Consider the following 20,998-nt stretch of genomic DNA (forward strand, 5'->3'; position numbering starts at 1 on the left):
AATATATTTTAAAAATCTTGCCTGTTTTTATTTTTTAGAGAGCTATTACTAGAAAACTTTGCATCACATATATGGCTCACATTTTATTTCTATTGACAGTGCTGGTTGAAGGCTTGATCAGATGATGGTGATGATCATTTTTTTTTCTTTTTTTGGTAATGCAAATAGTCTTGAGTTATCTTGGAAGTGGGTCGTATCAGGTTGGCTCTTTTTGTGATGTTAACAACTATTGATGATGATTACCTAGATCTGTTAATTTACTAGGGGTTTCAAAATGGTGGTATTCTAATTATATCACTTTTTTCATTTTTTCATATAAGGTGCATTCTTATATAAGCACCTTAGCAACTCTTTAGTTATCTGTTTATAGATGTTTTTGCACAGAAAAGTCAAAATATTGGTTCCTTTTATTTACTGGTTTCATGGTTGGTTTGTTGTTTTTTTTGCACGCAGGGTCTCTTACTTCTGACAGAAAAAATTCATCTCAGGAAAAAGCGTTGCTGAGTCTCTTCTGTTTTTTCTCATTACCTCATGTGGGCTACCTGTACATGGTTGTCAAGTCTGTTGAATTAATGTCGGTCTACCAATACCCCGAGAAATCTCAGCAGGCGGTGCTTACCCCGCAGTTCCTGCATGTCATCACGAGGTACGTCCCAGCCCCTTGCTGGCTTTTGAGTCACTTATTTCTCTGTAGATTCCTGAGATGCTTTCTAAATCTTCAAATGAAAAGTATGGGAACCAGTGGATAGCACTCTGAGTTAATGATACACACCTGGGGTTTATTTATTTCATTGTAAATAATGGCTCCTAACTGCCTTTTCAACATCAGAGATTTAAATTCTGGTTTTGCCTTTGTTGTGTTTTCTTAAACTGGATGGGGATCTTTCTAAGAACGGGTAGGGCTCTCCACGAGGGAAGATGTTCACAGGGAATTCTAATGAAAAATCGGTGGGGGCTCCTGACAGCAGTCAGGGCATTTCTTCAGTTTTAGAGCTCCTACATGTTTTTTTCACTGCTGTCACATCTTTTCTGTGTGAGTCGAGCTCGTTGATGAGCTTTAGGACTGTAAAGGGTCCAGAAGGCCGGCCTGATTCCACCCTCTGAGTAGTGTGGATGGGGAGAGAGTCCAGAGGTTGGGGTTGGTCCGGCTCGTGTGGCTCATCCCTGGTGGGTGTCTTCTGAGTTGCCTTATCCTCCTAGTGAGCTGGCATGTGAATTGGGTTCCTGAATTTAATCTCATTTCCTTTTATCTCAGCAGCAAGTAAGGCTTGTGGTTTTATTTCCTGTTTTTTTGAGTTCAGGTTCCAGGCGAGGCACTACATTGAGCCCTCCAGCCAGCCGACCACGAATAAGGCACAGCCTCTGCTTTATGCAGACAGCAACGTAAGGGAGGATGAGAGGCATGGACAAGGACACAGACCCTAGGAGATTTGCGAACATATCTTAAGGCTCCATGGAAGTGTCGTAGGCTATGGGAGGAGGGAAATTACTTCCGGCCAAGTCCCACGGGCAAGATTTCCGTGTTGGCAGTGAGGCCCGAAAGCTAGTTACATTTGACAGATAGAGACTGAAAGTGAAGGGCGTTCCAGATAGAGGGGAAGCTACCAGCAAAGCTGTGTCCAGGTTCGTTGGAGTTTCTGATAAGTAATTGCGTAGGACAGTGCTCTTGTTTCCCAGTTGAGTGGTAACATCCGGATCTCCAGCAGGTGCTGTGGTGTTTCACACGGCCCAGGCCCAGGCCCTACCTGACGGGTCTGACGCCCGCTCCTGGCGGGGGTGCTCCCCTCGCCGCCTCCTCTCTGGCATGGGGGAGAGGGGAGCGGTCTTTGGTCTTTTCAGTTTCCAGAGGCTTGTGTAGTAATGTCCTTTAAAGTTGCTGAAACAGAGAAAAGTGGGGAAAGTAGTGCTCGAGAGGGAACTTGGGGCTTTGGAAATTAAGGAATGTTTTTAGATTTTGATCAAAGAAAAGGATGTGAATAGACCATTACTTTAGGTAAATGGATGGTGTCCACAGTGGAGGATGGCTTGAACATACTAATGAGCCATGGGAATGGTTCAGTGAGAATAATGAGGGGTTGTATTTGGGCATAGCAGTAGCAGTGAAAAGAGAAGGAAGCACGGACAGGAGAGAATGACAGGACGTGACGTCTGGTGGGATATTGGGGATGGAGGAGACATGAGAAAACTCATCAGTTTTGAGCCTGCTTTTTTGGGGGGGGGGGAGATATATATCATTTTTAAAGTCTTTATTGAATTTGTTACAGTATTGCTTCTGTTTATGTTTTGTTTTTTTTTGGACTACAAGGCTTATGAGATCTTAGCTCCCTGTCCAGGGATCGAACCTGCAGCCCCTGCGTTGAAAGGTGGAAGTCTCAATCACCAGCTGCCCAGGGAAGCCCCGAGCCTGCTTTTCTGAAAGCATGGAGGCTGGTGTGGTATGGGGCAGAAGAAAAGTGTGGTTTAGGTGTTGGAGTTTGAGGTGCTTAGGGAATATCAGAAGGAACCCTGTCAAGGTTTTTGGACACAGGCACTTACTCTGAAGTCTCCAGGTTGCTTTGCTGTGCAGAATGTAGCCTGGAGTTGTGAAAAGAGGATCGTGAAACATGAGGAGACCTGGGTATGATTTGATTCCATTCTCCAAAGAGGACTTGGACTGACCATGTACTTTGCAGTCTCTATAGTCTTTAAAAACAAGCTGCTGGACTGCATGATTCTGGAGATTCCTTCAGAGAGTTTGCCTGATCTAAGCGTGTTGCCCAGCACAACCCAGGCTGCATTTCATCCTGAGATGATGACAATCGGGAAACTTGGTTCTAACCTTGGCTTTGATCGTCACCTGTCTGAACTTTGGGCAGGTCCCCGAGCCATCATTCTGTAAATAAAATAAGGGTATTGACCCAGATCCATGGTTCTTAACTAGGAATGTGTGTCACACCAGGGGCTTTGTAGAAATATACATGTCTAGATTCAGCCCCCGTGGGCTTCCTTGGTGGCTCGGACGGAAAGGAATCCACTTACAGAGCTGGAGACCTGGGTCGGGAAGATCCCCTGGAGGAGGGCATGGCAACCCACTCCAGTTTTCTTGCCTGGAGAATCCCATGAACAGAGGAGCCTGGTGGGCTACGGTTCATGGGGTCGCAAAGAGTCTGTGCGACCGAGTGACTCAGCACAACACAGATTCAGCCCCCAGAGATGGTGATTCGGTAGGGGCGCAGTGGGCACCGGTTACGTGTTTAAACAAAGCACTCCATAGGGTCTCTGAGGTGATCTTGTTCAGAAGCAGCCTGACTTGTCAGGGTGTGATGAGTACTGGGGTGTTCCCCCAGCCCGCTCGTTGCTGTGTGCTCCTGGGACACCCTCCCAGCAGCGGGCATGTTGGTCCCTGGCCTCCGCTTTGCTCAGCGGCCTTTCTCCTCTTCCTCAGCAACAACCTGCAGTGTTACACGGTGCGGTGCAGTGCGGCGGCCGCGAGGGAGCAGGACCCGTATGTGGACACCACCCTGAAGGTCAGAGCTGGCTAATGACCGTGCACCCTAAAGGTCAAACACGAGTGCTTGCAAACTCACGCTCTTTGCGTCTGAGCTGGGCGGACATTAAAGTCTTGTTTGTTCAGTTAGAGCTTTGAGATATAAAATGGTAAGCATTTTGCAGTTCACGGTTTAGATGGTAATTTTTAAGGTTACTTTGAAAACATGTCATTCAGAATTTAGATATAATGCATGTTTTTAAAATTTGGTAAAGAATATGTATAGTGTAACTTCAGAGAGGGCACATCACAACTATAGTATACTACAGTTTTATTCATTTTGATCAGAAGTGTTGGTGGCAGTTGTATAGAGCTATTAAAACAGTTCAAAAATCTGTATACCTAAGAGCACAGAAGTGAGTGCAGTGCATTCAGATGATTTATTTATACCATTATTGGATATACTGATAATTCTTTTGTCATTTTACAAAGCCTTCAACAAGTGTTCTGTATTTCTGTGGTTTTAATCTAGTGTTAATTGATATTCTAGATCAGTAACCTCGTTTTTAGTGAGAAGTAATCTGCTTAGTCTCTGAAAAGCCTTTGACCGCCAAATAGACAATTTTATGATGAAATTCTATTTTCTGCCCTTGACTTTCTATTCTCAGAAATACACTGATGATTTGCATCATGTTCATCGTGTACAATTTCACCTCTGAGATGGGTGTTTGTTATGCACATCCAGGCTTCAGGGAACCCCCACATCATGATGGCCTCTGTCCACTCAGTATTGTCCATCTGGCACCCGGAACACCTTTTTCTGGAAGAATGAGTGTCCGGTGATGGTGGTGTATAGTGCTTAATGTGTCTGAGACACTTCTCCACCATCGCTGTCGCCCACACTGTGTGCTGCCTTTTTCTGGAAATCACATCCAAGTTCTCTGTTCTTCTGTGGGCTGCCTGTCACCTTATGCAGCTGACAGGCTCACTGCCTACCTTCAGCCTCTTGGGAAACCAGAATCCCAGCTTTCCCATGCCCTTCTGTCTGGGTTTAAGATACACACACAGCCTTTTCAAGAGATTATTTTAAAAATAATAGTTATGTCCCTAGTACCCAAGGCAAGGTGACGGACTCCTTGTCGCTTGCCTCCTCTCTCTCCACCCCGTCTTGCCTGGTGTTTTGTTGTAAACCTCAGGAAGACCAAGGCTTGTGGGGGTAGTAATGGTGGGGTGAGGGGTGCCTAAGAGTGAGGACCATCAGTCTGCATTTGAAAACAAGTCTCAGCTCCAGGCCTCCTCACAGTCTCATGAAACCAGAAGGAAGAAGCACAGAAGAGGGAAAGGGAGAAAGAGTGGAGATGGGCAGCTAGTCGAGGACGCTGCCCCTGAGGCTGGTCCCTGGAGGTGGCAGAGGGAAGGACAGTGATGCTCACCCCTCCTGGCCACCCCTTCCCTGCAGTTCCAGCACCCTGAAATCCCAGACACCCCCGGACGAGCACACCGTCGTTCTGCTCCCTTGCTGACTCAGGCTTTGGAAGCTGTGGTGTCTGAGGAAGGTTTCACAACCTCAGAGAGAGGCCCATAATGCACACTATCTTTATTTCCCTTTCCCCTGAGACTCTGGCTCAGCATCACCAAGGCCACCTTAACTGTTCATAGGGTCATCCCCAGGCACTTTGTACAAAAGGAACAAGGAAGATGACCTCGGAATCGAAACCCCATTAATGGAGGAGACAGGTAGACCTGGCAGCCTCGTTTTGTGAGTCCCAGGAAGAGCGCCTCAGTTAGCTTCTTATCCGTGCCGCTTGGGTGACTGTTTCCTTCAAGGGCAGGAGGCGTCTGCTGGGCCAGCCTTTCCTCCAGTTGGCCTCGCAAACTCCAGCCTGTTAGCCATTCCAGGCCGGTGTTCGTACCTGCAGAGCTCACAGGGGCCATCTGAATGTGCCTGCACTTCTGCACACCCATCCATCGAGAAACCTCTCTGTGTGTTTTACGAGCAGTAGATGCCTGTTTATAGTGTCTGATTCTGACTAAAAGCCCGTTTAAAGGCACCACCTGAGCCAGCCCGCTGTTAGTGGGGAATTCCTGGGTGGCAGTAACCAGCTCAGGGCAGGGCTCCTGGAGGCTCTCTGCTTTCATCAGATCAGTGTCAGCACAGACAGAGGAGCTCTTTGGTGGACACATGACTGAGCTCGTCGGTTATATAGTTTAGATAAGATAGCCTCTTGCTCTGATAAGAGTAGGAATTTGGATTGAGTAGCAGGGAGAGACTGAAAAGGAGAGATTGTATCCAATAGGTTGATTTTTGAGGTTTTTGAAGTTCATGCACTTCATCCCTTGGCTTAATTTGTGAATTTTTCCTTACTAGGCTTGCCCACCTGTCAGTATGGATGTCTGTGCTTTAAGAATACAGCTTTTCATAGGCTTGAAAGCCATCTGTCATTTTAAAAACCATGTTGTACTTCTGACCAAGGCAGACCCTGAAACTGTTCCGGAGAGAAGAGAGTCACCCAAGAGGTTTCTGTAAGCATACCCATCACCCCCAGACATCCTTGCCAAAGTTTCTGGGATGAATTGTGTTGCTGGTATATTTTGTGTACATCTTCACTAATCTTTTTATAAATCAAAAATTTGAATGATCAGATGGGTTTTATAGGTGTTCTTTTTCCAGAGTAAGAAAAGAAAGTTTTAATGTTCTCTATAATATCCTCTGTAATTGACTGTGAGCTTTTAGAAGAAAATAAATTATAAAACTGTTTCAGTAAAAATCTGTGGTATTGTATAAGAATTTAAAGGACATGTTTTTCTGTGTAATTAATGAGCGAGATCGAGCTTCCTAGCTAATCCAAACTACAAGGCTCTTTATTATTTTTCTTCCTTGACCTTTCAGTGGCTATATTTTTATTCAGCGATTTTTTTTTTTTCTGGTATTTCAGCTTGAAAAGAAATTAACTAATGCATTTCTTACCTGAAAGCACATTCATGATATGTAAATTATGTGTTAACCTACCTTAAGATAAAAGTCGTTCTTCTAAGCGCAGGTTAGTTCTGACTTCAGTTTTCTGCTTTCACGTTGTCTGGGATAAAATGGTTAATTCCAAAGTGGTTATGCTTCTCGTCGCTGTCTCCTATGCTGTGAGTTTAGTGGTGGGGAATGCAGTCTAATTTGAACATTCCTCTATGGAAAATTTAAGTAGGAGAGAAATCTGTTGGGGGCAGGGGGCGAGAAACATAGAGTGTATTTCAAGTCAGACACTGTAGTTTTGCATTTTTGAATTATTTGTGTCTGCGCTCTGTTCCACCAGCAGGAATAACCAGGTTGCCATGGGTAGCTGGTCACTCAGAGTGTGCACAAAGTGGTCTAAAATTCACTGATCCTAAAAGCTTTCTGGCAAGAGGAAAAATAACTTGTAATTTTATACATTTGATGTCTTAAAAGTATTATATTTTTAAATGGTTTAAAAAATTTAATTTATTTGAAAATTCATTTGGCCAAAACTTTGCATTTTATTTTTTATATTTATTTATTAATTTATTTATTTTACTTTACAACATTGTATTGGTTTTGCCATACAATGACGTGAATCCGCCATGGGTGTATGTGTGTTCCCCATCCTGAACCCCCCTCCCACCTCCCTCCCCATCCCATCCCTCTGGGTCATCCCAGTGCCCCAGCCCCCAGCACCCTGTCTCATGCATTGAACCTGGACTGGCGATTTGTTTCACATATGATAATTTACATGTTTCAGTGCCATTCTCCCAAATCATCCCACCCTCGCCCTCTCCCACAGAGTCCAAAAGACTGTTCTGTACATCTGTGTCTCTTTTGCTGTCTCACATACAGGGTTATCATTAACATCTTTCTAAATTCCACCTATATGCGTTGCTGCCGCTAAGTCACTTCAGTTGTGTCCAACTCTGTGCGACCCCATAGACGGCAGCCCACCAGGATACTGTATTGGTGTTTTTCTTTCTGGCTTACTTCACTCTGTGTAATAGGCTCCAGGTTCATCCACCTCATTAGAACTGAAAAGACTGCATACTGCAGAAGATGCTTCACACAGTGAAAGCAGGAAATAAGATCGTGCTTTAAGTTGACTCACAGTTCTGTGTTTTACGTTTTCCCAGCAGCCCTGGCCTCATGAAGCCCACATGCTGGGGAGAGCCAGGTCGCAGGGATTTTCACAGCCAAGTCTCTGCTCTTTTTGCGAGGTCCTGCCTGTACTTTGAGCTTATTGCCCATTTAAGAATACTTGTGGACCAGTCCACGAGAGTGTAGTACGTTACAACATGGTGTAGTACGTACAACATGGTGTTGTACACTAATGTTGTCTAAAAATCTACTGTGTAGTTAAATCACCAAAGAAAACACTAAATGAAAATTGTATCATAGTTACAGTATTTAGGTATCTGGTATTTACCATTTAAAATTGCCATTTATTAATAATATGTCTTGTCTTATAATTCTTGTCCTTTGTTTTGCTTTTAGTTCTAGAAAAGGTACCAGTGTTAATCCCAAAACACCTCCTGTAGCTGAAGCTGGGTGGAATTTGTATATTGTGAATACGATCTCACCAGTGCAACTGTACAAAGAAATGGTACTCCTTTCAGACTTCTTATTTGTAGAAATTTAGAGTCTAATTGATTGCTAGAAATTGATTCTAAGCATCATAGATTCAGAATGCCACAGCCAGCCAGCTTCAAGGCTCTTACAGAGGACTATATATCTTCACCTTCTTGTTTTCACAGCTCGTGACATTTGAGGATCTAAGAGAAATTCCCATCAGTAAAATAAGACTCCCTTATTCATACCCACTCTCCTATGGGAATTGATTAGCCAGTCTAAACATAAATAGCCTTCGACCTTTACTTTGAACCCTGGCAAGAGAATCATGAAATGGAGCGGAAAGAAATCTCAGATCACATGTCTGCGTCTCACACTTCTTTGAAATATTAATAGATGGTCCTAGCGCACCACAGCGCTTGTAGTTTTGTCCTGTGGGTATCTTTATTCTTTTTCTAAGAGTGACAGCTATCTACCCATCCCTGATGATTTTTATAAACTATTTTGAAATAATTTCAAATCTACAGAAAAGTTGCAAGAATAAGAATAGTACAAATAAAGTCAGTATATTCCCCACATAGATTTACCCGTAGTCAACATAGTCAACAGTATACCCCCTATGCTTCTGTCTCTCTCTCTCTTTTTTGTTTTTGCTGTCTGATCTTATTTATTTGTGACGCTGAGACCATCTCATTTTTGACTGGGCTCAGACTCAGAAGTAAACGTTCTCAGAGAGGGCAGCCTCCATCTCTTTCTCTCTCTCTTTTCAAATGTTTTCACTCATTTTGTTTTCGGCTGTGCTGGGTCTTTGATGCCGTGCGGCTTTCTCTAGTCGCAGCGAGCAGGGGCTGCTCTCGTCGGGGTGCACGGGCTTCTCGTTGCGGTGGAGGCCCTTGTGGAGCTCAGGCTCTGGGGCACGCAGGCCTCAGGACTTGCGGCTCGTGGGCTCGGTGGTTGCGGAACATGGGCTCATGAGCACAGGCTCGGTAGTCGTGCACAGGCTTAGCTGTCCTACAGCGTGTGGCGTCTTCCTGGGTCAGGGATCGAACCCGCGTCTCCTGTGTTGGCAAGTGGATTCCTTCCCACTGAGCCACCTGGGAAGCCCAGCCTCTGTCTCTTGACAAGCTATTGCTGGTGTTTTTCTCTGGCCTCCTTCATTCTCTTGGCCAGAAGCTTAGGCTATTCTGCAGCCTCTTCCTTGTATTTCTTAGTACATTGTTTCTTTGGAGCAGCACACCAACGTTTGTGCTGCAGAACATGCGGAGTAACAGGACAGTGAATCTCGAGTGCTCTGGTCCTCGGTGCCTTGCCTTCTTTGTTTAGGGGCTTTCTTACGACATACTGGCAGACTTCATTTTCCTAGGAGAGATTGAAGAGTTTTCGAGTTCTTCTAGCTCTTTTGGTCCCCAGGCAATGAGGCACAGTCGTAGCAGGGAGCCCAAGGATATCCTTTCCCCCTTTTTTTTTTACAATGACCTAATTGAGAACACTCAGGTTAGCATCCACCATGCAACCCCATCAGATTTGCGCTTTCTTTCTCCAGTCCTCCTTGGTCTGTAACAGAAATGCCCCTTACTCAGTAGCAGGCAGACTCGGCCATGGGTCAGGACACCATGCTTCATGGGGAAACCCTGTTTGTTGTTCCCAGCACTGACTGGGACCACATAGCCCTTCCATTCTTCATCCAGAGCCTCAGCAGCAACTTCTGTGGCCGTAAGCTTCTCATAGAAGGTATGAAATTTTTGTTCATCATCAACTTCAATGAGCTTCTGGAAACCAGTGACCGGAAAGAGATGTTCAACTTCATTCTGAAGCCTCTCTCCCCTTTTTGTACTCTGGTACTTTCTAAATGCGCAAACATGCCTGCATATTTTCTTCTGATCCATTGGAGCCTGTATTGCATACATCCTCGCCCAGTGCCCCTGAATGTTTCAACGCATGTTTCCTAAGAATTTAGATACTTGCTTACACAATTATAGCACACACATGTGTTTCAGTAAATTTAACAATGACGCAATACTTTATCTAGTCTATGGTTCATATTCTGTTTTTGTCGATTGATTCAGTAATGGCCTAGTAGCATCTCCCCCATCCTCTGGCCCAGGATCCAGTCTGGGAATCAAGTAATGTGTTTAACTGTCATGTCTCTTTAGCCTCCTTTAATCCAAAATAGGTTCATAGCCTTTGTTTTATTAAAAAAACTTCTCTTGTTTTCTTTTTGTTGTTGTTGAAGTATAATGTCCAATATTGTAAGTTACAGGTATAAACATAGTGATTCACAATTTTAAAGGTTGTAGCCTATTTACAATTATTATAAAATGTTGGCTATATTCCCTGTGTGGTCCAGTATATTCTTGTAGCTTATTTATTTTACATGTAGTAGTTTGTACCTCTTATTCTTACTCCTTTATCTTTTCCTCCCCCTACTGGTAACCACCAGTTTGTTCTCTGTATCTGTAAGACTGTTTCTTTTTTGTTTTTTGTTTTTTCACTATCTTGTTGCATTTTTAGATTTCACTCTTTGTTTTATGACAGATAGTTTTGAAAAATATTTCTCCTCCTCCACCGTTTAAACATTTATTTTTCATTTCATTTCATTTTGTTTCTTTTCTCATGATCAGGTTGAGGTTATGTGTTCTTGGCTGGGTTCCCCGGTGACTCAGATAGTAAAGAGTCTGCCTGCCACGCAGGAGACCCAGGTTCCATTCTTGGGTCGGGGGCGTCCCCTGGAGAAGGGAATGGTTACCTCCTCCAATACTCTTGCCTGGAGAATTCCATGGATAGAGGAGCCAGGCGGGCTGCAGTCCAGTGGGTCACAAAGAGTTGGGCCAGAACTCTCTGTAGGTGACATTGTATCTTTCTCAGAGTTTCACGTGGGGAGGTGCAGAATATTCCTTTGTCCTTCACTGGTAGTGTTCATGTGGTCATCAGGTGAAGGCTTGGCCTGATTTGTCCCTGGCATTTTAATGCTGATAATTTTATCGGCTTTGTCCTGTGTTTTCAGTCTTATTTAATTGCAAGTCTTAGACATCATCCAGATGATTTGCCTACTGGAGTCTAAAAATACTGATTGACTCTAGCTCTAGCTCATTCACAGAGGAGCTAGTGAAAATTTTTATAAGGCCACTATGAGTTATAGAAATAGCTGTAGCAGAATCTAAATTCACCAGTTGAAACTAAGATAAAGGAAGGATGCTCAATCTGAATTTGAGAAAGATTTAAATCTTAAACTTTAAACATAGTTAAGTCTTTCAGATATGTTCACTAGCTGTGTCAAGTTGTGATCAAATTATTGCTGAGTTAACAGTATCATTAGTATTACAGTACTGATTGTGCTTTCTCTGATGACCAGCGTTGTTTAACAGGAGAGTATTTACAGTCATGTATGTGATAAACTGGCCCATAGATTGTGGGGGAAAAGAAAGCCACTTTAGCTAAGCCTTATCAGAATGATAAATAACCACTTTTTATTTCTTAGGATTTAACGTGTTCAGATAGTAACTTTATAAACAACTTACAGACTTGGGAAACTCTGGGGTGATGTCTTCAGCATCATGAACGGCTTGCCTCCTTTGTGTGTTAGGTAGACTACAGTAACGCCTATAAGACTGCAAAAACCCAGAGCTGCATCCACCTGCTCAGCGAGGCTCACCTTTTAGTGAGAGCGGCCCTGATGGACGCCAGTCAGCTGGAACCTGGAGAAAAGGCAGAGCTTTTAGAGGCATTTAGAGAAAGCTGTGGGCACCTTGGCGACTGCTACAGCAGGTTGGTGATGCTGCTTGGAAGCTCGTTAGGGAAGCCACCTGAGCTTCAGGTGTAACTTACCAACTGTTCCACCTCCGGCAGCTACCTGACGGACGGGAGGACACATGAGGGGCTGTGATTTATTTATTCATTTATTCCACAGCACTTGCTGAGCATATCCTGTGTGCCAGGTACTGTGCTAAGCTTAGAGAGATGAGCATGACCTGTTCCCACTCAAGGACTTACAGTTTATTAGATGAGCCGTGTCTGTGTCTCCCATCGGTTAATTTAGAAATTTGAAGTTTCTTTTCAGGCCTTTGGGTGGTGGTGGGGCATGACCAGTGAAAATACCTGAGGCAACTGTATTACTCATCTATTGCCTATTAGCTTTAAGGGAGAGATCCCAGTTGGACAGTCTGTGATTTTAATCTTAGTAATCAATGGTTTTATAATGTCAGAAAAGGACACGGGGAAGACTAATGATTTCTATTTTTGAGAATGATCTTTACAATTTTTTTTTAATATAACTGTTTTAAAGGCTTACTTGAACCACGGAGTCATTATAAATTAATGAAACGCTTTTCCTACTTATGGTCTTCCCCTGGTGGCTCAGATGGTAAAGAATCTGCCTGCATTTTAGGAGACCCAGGTTCAATCCCTGGGTCAGGAAAATGCCCTGGAGAAGGGAATGGCTACCCACTCCAGTATTCTTACCTGGAGAATTTTTGGGACAGAGGAGCCTGGTGGGCTGCAGTCCATGATGTCGCACAGAGTTGGACATGACTGAGCAACTAAGACTTTCCTGCTTATAAACACCATTATTGTAGAGCTGCATTATGAATATTAAAATTCACTTGTTCCTCTGATTTTATTATGAGCAAGCAAAAAGAAGCTACATTAATTAGAATGACTTTGCAGAACAAAACTTAGGAATTTGTTCCAGCTCCTACTGGCCACAGAAAAGTATTTGTGTCTTCTGGAAAGCATGATCTGGTTTATTATCAAATGTGTTAGACATCCAAACTTAAAACTGACAAATCTGAGGGTTTTTTTTTCCCCACTTCCTTCCCTTTAGGCTTGAAACCCAGCATTCTCACCTCGCCTTGCCATACTATAAGATGTCTGGTTTGTCTATGGCGGAAGTTTTGGCCCGGGTGGACTGGGCAGTAGAGGATGGACCACAGAAATACGAGCGGGGATTAATCTTCTACATTAATCATTCACTTTGTGAAAACCTGGATGAAGAATTAAGTGAAGTGAATACAGCTTCCTGCTTAGTTCAATCTAATATTTTTTAACTTTTCACTTTAGCTGTTTATGCACTTCTGTTTAAAAAATGAAGTCTTTTCATTTGTAGTATAGTCTTTTTTTTTTTTTCTAAAAAGTAACTAGGGTGCACTTTTCTTCATTAATAATACTCATAGGATTACAGCTGGTAAAAGAACTTAGCATCACCTTCTCATACTTTCTGGTCGCATAGACAGGCAGACGTGGTCCACTGTGGTCGAGTGACCTGCGCGGTGTGACGGTGGCATGTCTCTAGAAGACAGACAGAGAGCCTGGGCCGTGCCTGCCTTCTCATCCGCGGCCCCTTTCAAAACCCTCGTTGCCCCTCTCTCCAGGTGTCTGAGGCTGTTTTATAAAACCCTGGCCCAGCGACCTTCAGACATCTCTGAGGATTGTTTTAGCCCCTCATATATTTCTTTACCTTTCGGTTGGTCTGGGTCTTCGTTCCTGTTGAGGCTTTCTCTCGCTGCGCTGCGTGGAGGCTGCGCTTTGCGGTGGTACGTGGTTTCTCGTGGTGGTGACTTCTCTCGGGTGCCTGGGCTCCAGTAGCTGCAGCTCTTGGGCTCCGGAGCACAGGCTTCAGGAGATGTGGTACACGGGCTTTTCGTTCCTCCGCAGCGTGTGGGGTCTTCCCAGACCAGGGATTGGACCTGTGTCCCCTGAGTTGGCAGGTGGATTCTTATCTGCTGTACCACCAGGGGAGTCCTCCCCTTCATGTACTTTTAAATAGTTGAATGCAAATATGCAGAGTTGGGTATTGTGATTCCAAATGTTTTAAGGTTTTAAGAGAAATGAAATTTTCTCCTATAAATAGTATATTTTGTATATTAAATATATTTTATACTAAGTAGTAATTTTTTATAACAGACTTTTGAGTGGAATTTAATCCAGTATTTGTTTTCTCCTTCTGAGCACCTGTTAGTATTAGAAATACTGGCCACAACTTGGTACAAAGAGATGACTTTAGGTCACCCCAGATCTCCCAGGCTATCATCATCAACTCTCTTTTTAAATCAAAACATAGTATATTTTATATTAATTGGAATGTTGTATCTTGCTTTTTTATCCTTTTTTTAAATTTCTTTTTTTTTGCTGATTTTGTTGATTTCTATTGGCTGACTGACCTTTTATTTCTCGTTCAACCAAAGGAATTGTCAGCAAAAGTAGTTCAGATGTTTTATGTGGCTGAGCCGAAGCAACTGCCGCATATTCTCTGTAGTCCTTCTATGAAGAATATTGATCCTTCAACTGCCCTCAGATATTTAAGGAAGCTGGATACTTCTGGATTTTCATCCGTTTTAGTGACATTGGCCAAGGCAGCAATGGCCTTGAAAATGGGAGATCTTGACACGCACAGGAATGAAATGAAAAGCCGTTCAGAGGTATGGTGCCGTACCTAGTGTTAGTAGCCAGCTAATGTAGGACCCAGTGGTCCCGAGGGGTTTAGCTTTTTTCTGGCTTCTGTGTAGCTCGTTTTTCCTTAGTGGTAAAGGAAAATAGACTTACTATTATATTAAAAGGAAGTGACCCAAAGTGGGAGTGCTTGGGCTTTGGATTTGGAAATGAAAACGAATAATAAATGATAAATGGTAGCTAGGGTTATCCAAAGACTTTTCAACCTAGTGTCAGATACATGCAGAGCACAGTGCTTGGTACTGACGAGCATATAGACTCTGCCCTAAGCTGACAGTGTGACCTGGCTTGAGGAGGTGTGGGGTGTGTCCCTAAAAACAGAACAGTGATGTATATTCAAGTACAGCAAGTGGGATGTTAACCTTGAGCCTTAGGCGTCCGGCAGTTGCACAAATAGCCTGCCCTTGGGAAGATCACAAATGACTGTGAAAGACTGGGCATTTGAATGGTGTATCAAAGAAAAGGTGGCTTCCCCCTGGAAGAGTGGCCACGGAGGGACATGAGCCAAAGAAGTTAATCAGTCGAGGAGGAAATGAAGAAGTGACGTTAGTTGAGTACTTATCTCTCAGGTGTAACTAAGAAGAGCAGGCGTTCTTTATTGCTGTTCAAAGGGCACATTTTGTCATGGCGAGGAGAGCACGTCAACACTGAGACGTCCTCTACTTTGAAGAGTAGAATTCTAGGAAGATGAATTTTCATAACTTTGAAGAATCCTAGATAGACCTAAATTTAAAGCTGTCTATAATATATGACACTTTGATGCTTAACTATGCAATAATAACTTCTAGGAAGACAGTTATTAATCATGTCCTTAGAATTGTCTTTGTAATTAAAAATTGAGATTACAATAAATTGTTAGTGGCTTATCAATGATTCTTGAATGCAGTACCATGTATTTCCAAGGTGAATGCAATATATATTCTGTTCTTAAATTTTGTTTTTTTAATCTGAAGATGAAGTTGGTATGTGGCTTCATTCTGGAACCTCGGCTGTTGATTCAGCAGAGGAAAGGACAGGTTGTTCCAACAGAGTTTGCGGTTCATTTGAAGGAGACTCAGCCTGGATTGCTTGTGGCTTCAGTTCTGGCCTTACAGAAGAACAACAAAATTGGAATTGAAGAAGCAGATGCCTTCTTTAAGGTTTGTCATTTTGGATGGCCTGATGAAGTTGGTGGGAAGTGAGGAGTAGAATAAGAGAAGCAAGTTTTCATTTGTTTATTGAAATATCAGACTTACACATAACCACTTAAAAAAGTACAGGTTAAAAAAATGTTTCTTGAAAAATATGCAAGCTGGAGTATGTTGAAATGTTTACATTAGCTTTTTCCGTGGCACTAATGTTAGTGGGATAAATTGGTGAACACGTGGCCCACATGATGGAGTGCTGTTCAGACCAGCTGTAACTTGATCAGTACTATATTTATCTGAGCCGTAGGGGCTTGTTTCACTGTTCTCAAGGTGCTTTGTGGTAAAGACGGAGACACGATCCCTCAGCTCTTAGTGGACTTTTGGGAAGCTCAGCTGGTAGCCTGTGTCCCAGGTGTGGTGCTTCAGGAACTTTTTTTCAAGCTCACATCACAGTACATCTGGAGATTATCGAAGAGGCAGCCTCCTGACACCACACCATTGAGAACATCAGAGGACCTGGTAAGATGATGGAATAGTACAGTGAACCAAACTTTATGTACATCATACATTATGACAGTGACACTTATTTTTAGCAGTATAACATCAAACGTAGTGTTACCAGACTTTTAAATTGTATTATTTATTTAATTTTATTTCTGGTCGCACTGGGTCTTCATTGCTGCGTGCGTATTTGCTCTGACTGCGGGAAGCAGGGGCTGCTTTCTTGTTGCAGCACGGGATTCTCACCGCAGTGGCGTCTCTTGTTGTGGAGCACACGCTCTGGAGCACAGGCTCAGTCGCTGTGGGGCATGCACTTAGTTGCTCCGTGATATGTGGAATCTTCCTGGACCAGGGATCGAACCCATGTCCACTGCATTGTCAGGCTGATCCTTACCCACCGTACCACCAGGGAAGTCCTACCAGATTCTTTCTTTAAGCAGGAGTTAAAAACACACCTATAACTTGCCTGTGAGTGACATCCGCATTTGAAATTCTATATTCTAAAGCGCGCCTCCTACCACTCCTTTATTACTTCCTTGTGGTGGCACCTCAGTGGCCAAAGTGTGGAGAATAGGGCTTTCCCCCAAACCCATCTGCGCCCCTTTAGGTGACGGTCATGAAGCAGACCCTGAGAGAGGAGACCCCTGCGGACCTCGCTGCTGGGGGAGGAAGTGCAGAAGGCCTGTGGGGGAGACTTCCTCCCCGGACTTCCGCTTCCTGTCGGCTGCACAGTCTGGAGCTCTTCGGCAGCCTGGGCCGCTCTGACAGCTCTGCTCCTAGGCTCCCTGTTCTCCTCGCCCCAGGGAGCCCCCTCACCCCTTACGGATGCAAGGCTGACGTGGATTTTCTTGAATAAGGGAGTCTTCATGGGAATCCTCTTCAGAACTTATGGAAGAGGTTTTGCCTCCCAAGGAAAGTTGTAGAAATAAAAATCATTTTCAATGTTACTGTTAACTTCTTTTTTTTTTGGCCACACTGCATGGCATGCAGAACTTGCCTGATCATGGATTGAACCCGTGCCCCCTGCAGTGGAAGCACGGAGTCTTAACCACTGGACCACCATGGCAGTCCCTTATTAACTTTTTTTTAATGTAATTAGCTTAAAAGAAGTATTACCCTTTTTGTTAGAAACTGCCTCTTTTCACCCTTTTGAAAGTTAAAATATTAGGAAATACTTAGTAAAGATTTCTTCAGTAAGAAGCAGCAAGGCTGAAACATTTTCCAGGGGAATACATTCTGAGACTTTCTTCCCATTCCCAAGAAAATGTGTAACTAATTTTGGGACACAGCAGAAAGTTGGAGACTGCTTGCTTTTTATGGGCTGGATGAAGAAAATCTGTTGTATTGTACTTTGTTTACAATAAATTTCTTTTACATTTTAGATAAACACCTGTAGTCATTATGGCTTAATCAATCCATGGGTTAATGTCTTAATCTCATCCGAATCCTCAGCCGACAAAAATTACATGGAAGACCTTTCAAAATTACAGGTAAATAAAGATGCCTCTTTTTCTTACGAATTTGTATATTATAGTATAGGACTTAAATTTGGTAAGCTCCCGGTTGTCCTGTTAACTGAGAGTGTATAATTTGGGCGACAGGATCTATATGAGGCCTCCTCAGCAGCTCTGCAGGGAATTCCTGCCATTTCCGCCTGAAACTGCTGACGGGCAGGTGGGTGGGCGAGTGAGCTTCACCGAGTCCTGTGACAGTCTCGCCTCGTTTTCTCAATGTGTTTGAGAATGCTTTGTGAAGTGAAAGTACGGCAGATGCTTCGTGGTGTTTTCACTGTGATCCACTTGTTTTTTAAATTTAATTAATTAATTAATTTTAAAAATTTTAACGTTCACTCCCTGGTGGCTCAGAGGTAATGCGGGAGACCTGAGTTCGATCCCTGGGTCTGGAGATCCCCTGGAGAAGGAAATGGCAAGCCACTCCAGTATTCTTGCCTGGAGAATCCCGTGGGCGGAGGAGCCTGGTGGGCTACAGTCCACGGGGTTGCAAAGGGTCGGACCCGACTGAGCGACTTCACTTTCACATACAGTTTAGGCCTCTAGCCCAAGCCAAGTGCTCCTATCTGTCTTATAGGAAATAGGTTAAAATGGCCAGCTTATCTGGTTCCTTAAAGGATTTTTTTTCCCCAGATATTTATTAATTTATATATTGGGCTACGTGGGTCTTAGTTGCAGCACGTGGCATCTTCAGTCTTCCTTGCGGCATGTGGGATCTAGTTCCCTAACCAGAGGTCAGACTCAGGCCCCTGCACCGGGAGCTTGGAGCTTAGCCACTGGACCACCAAGGAAGTCCCAGATTTTTTTTTTTTTTTAATTAATTTATTTATTTTAATTGGAGGACAGTCACTTCACAGTCCTGTGGTGGTCCCTGCCCCACATCGACACGGATCAGCCACGGGCACACATGTGCCCCAGATTTTTTTTTTAAAGTAAGAAATATGATCAAGAGAATGTAGCCCATCCTGCAAGAATTCTGACCTCGACAGTGTTTTGACTGAAAGTGAGAAATGAAGTGCGCATTTGACTTGGTGAGCGGGGCTGGGCTGCTTGGGAATGTGGTTTTATTTGATGGAGTCGGTGGCCTGAGGGCTGAATATGATGCTCATATCTGTTGTGTTTGGTCTGCGCAGAGTAACTGCTAACACGTGAAAGTTGACATTTCAAATGAAGAAGTTTTGAGTTTCAAGTTTCTCTTTGAAAAACTCAGCAGAACTTTGGTTCCGCTGTAACCCTGGGCCCTCCCTGCCTGAGACCTGGGGGTGGGCCCCCCAGTGGATTCCCCTACGCAGGGCTCATGCGGTCCTGTCTGCCACGCTCCTCTCCCGTCTGCCTGGTCCAGAGGCGGAGTATCTGGCATCTGTTTTCCTTATGCCCAGCTGCCTCTGTACATTTTCGTCATCTGGTTTGGCCTCGTTAGGCTTTTTGCAACCCCTGATTTATGCTGGGAACTTGATGTAAATGTAGTTACAAGCTTTTAGAAACCAAAATGTCAAATTGGGAGTGGAGGTAAGGAAGGGAAACTCTGGAGACCATATTGCTTAGTCTTAGCCTCTAGACAGCCTATGATGTCTCCAGATAGAGAAGTACTTACATTTTTTTAAAAAAATTGCCAAAGGAGATTCTGGCAGATTCTTACCTCTAGTACCCTTATGATACAGAGGCTGCTGAGGGCTAAATCTCAGATGGGTTCATTCCACAAATAATTCCTTGATCATAAACTATAAATGTGATTGATGTATAGCATTGAACGAGGCAGGCACAACCTTGCCCTCCTAGAATATATGTGTTAATTATATATTTAAAGTCATAATATGTGCTATTAAGTATCTTCTATAAAGCTTCAAAGCATACTTAAAAATCTCTGCTTGAAAAAGTATAATTCATTGACCTTTAGAATCCATTTTAATTTAAAAGGGAGTCTTTATTGATACGGGATAGAAGGTTCAGTTAGCCTAAATTTTTCTAAATCCTTTTCCTAACTCTAACTCTTTTTTAAATTATCTGGGGTCAATCAATCAATGTTGTCATTTAGAAAAAAAAGAACTATCAAGAAACAAAAAGATCTCATCTCTTTTTACCTCAGAATGAGGAGGTTCAGAATCACCTGGAGAGCTTTTTCAAAATTATATGACTTCCCTCTACCCACCAGCTCACCACCACCACACAAGGTTTAATATGTCTCTGTCTCTTGTCCTCAGAAAACATTGTAATAGTATATTTGTGCAAAAATTAATGTAAAAACAATCTGTAAATCATCTATGTGTCAAAAAAAAAAAAGCACTGCTATATTTAGAACACAGTAGCTAATAATGCCTGCCTTTTACCAGAATTGTCCTGGTCCCCTCCCCCCCACCTTTTTGCCATTACCCCCTCTTAGAGCCACGGGTGTGATTATGTAGAGAATTCTGTGAATTCCAGTCCCAAGGAGATCAGAAAAGGGAATAAATAGCGCCTGTGTTGAGGGTGGAGAGTCCATTTCCAATGTTGGGGGGAAAAGAGGAACACACTGGTGAGAAGCAGACACTGAGTATTTTAAAGAGGAGCAGTAACCCATGGGCCATTTTTCATCCAGTGATGCATGCCTGGTTGTCTGGTGGTTTTTTGATTTTTGGCCACATCTTGCAGTTGCAGAATCTTAATTCCCCCCCCAGGAATTGAACCACTAGACCTCCAGGGAATTCCATGTCTGGTGTTTCTTATTTTTAAACCTCTTGATGATATGGATTCAACTATCTAAAAGTTCCTGGGTAACCCATTTTGTACCAGGCTTTGACTCATCTGACTTTAATCATCTTATTTCATATTTGCTGCGTTCCTGTCAGAAAATTATTCAGATGAAAGTGGATATTTGCAGGAAGGGAACAGACCAACCTTACTCTCCTAGCCGTTCTTCCGTAGACGTGTGGAGTAAAATCATGATGCCGACTGTAAATAGGTAGTTCATGTTCCACATTGTCCTGTGAGTCTGAGAAGACGCTGTGGTAAAAAGGATAAAAGAAGAAGAAAATCAGGATATGACCGTTTCATTTTTATCCAGAAGAAAGGGGAAGCAGAGCTTCTTTTGGTGTTATAATCAAAAGTAGTATTAATATTAGCAGTTTAAATGCTTAGAAGTGAAATGTTGGTCACGTTCTGAATACTGAAATAACAACTGCTCTAAGTCATTTAGCTTTGCAGCAAATAGTGTTGATACAAATGATTAGTTCTTGGCTTGTTTAGTTTTCTTAAATGTTAGATTTTATTTTTGGTTTATGTATAGTGCATGCGTATTATAGAAACCTTGGAAAAGTGTGAAAAAAAAAAGCAAAAGTGGGCTTTGCCCTTCTATGCAGTGAACTGGTTTCTATTTCACATTTCGATGTTCTTCCAAAGGCATGTACCT

The 20,998-nt window shown here is 43.2% G+C and overlaps 2 protein-coding genes across 5 annotated transcripts in view; one reads left to right on the forward strand and one right to left on the reverse strand.

Moving 5' to 3' along the window:
- The window catches only part of HPS3 (HPS3 biogenesis of lysosomal organelles complex 2 subunit 1), a 39,993-nt gene that overhangs the window by 13,105 nt on the left and 5,890 nt on the right, over positions 1–20,998 (forward strand). For all 4 annotated transcript variants that reach the window (XR_006335267.1, XR_006335266.1, XM_043874191.1 and 1 more), the window contains exons 5-14: positions 454–646; positions 3,425–3,506; positions 5,835–5,989; positions 7,956–8,064; positions 11,614–11,795; positions 12,850–13,030; positions 14,210–14,443; positions 15,428–15,613; positions 15,932–16,120; positions 17,485–17,592. Coding sequence is in view for 2 of the 4 variants with exons in the window: in XM_043874191.1 (XP_043730126.1) it covers positions 454–646; positions 3,425–3,506; positions 5,835–5,989; positions 7,956–8,064; positions 11,614–11,795; positions 12,850–13,030; positions 14,210–14,443; positions 15,428–15,613; positions 15,932–16,120; positions 17,485–17,592 (1,619 nt within the window). In the remaining 2 variants the exon portion in view is untranslated. The remainder of the gene's footprint in view (positions 1–453; positions 647–3,424; positions 3,507–5,834; positions 5,990–7,955; positions 8,065–11,613; positions 11,796–12,849; positions 13,031–14,209; positions 14,444–15,427; positions 15,614–15,931; positions 16,121–17,484; positions 17,593–20,998) is intronic.
- Positions 15,674–20,998, reverse strand: part of LOC122675427 (ceruloplasmin) — a 56,834-nt gene continuing 51,509 nt past the window's right edge. The window contains exons 19-20 of the mRNA XM_043874187.1: positions 20,488–20,592; positions 15,674–16,117 (exon numbers count right to left, since the gene is read on the reverse strand). Of these exons, the coding sequence (XP_043730122.1) occupies positions 20,489–20,592 (104 nt within the window). The 3' untranslated portion in view covers positions 15,674–16,117; position 20,488. The remainder of the gene's footprint in view (positions 16,118–20,487; positions 20,593–20,998) is intronic.

This window comes from Cervus elaphus, chromosome 19 (genome assembly GCF_910594005.1).
Source record: "Cervus elaphus chromosome 19, mCerEla1.1, whole genome shotgun sequence".
NCBI lineage: Eukaryota > Metazoa > Chordata > Mammalia > Artiodactyla > Cervidae > Cervus > Cervus elaphus.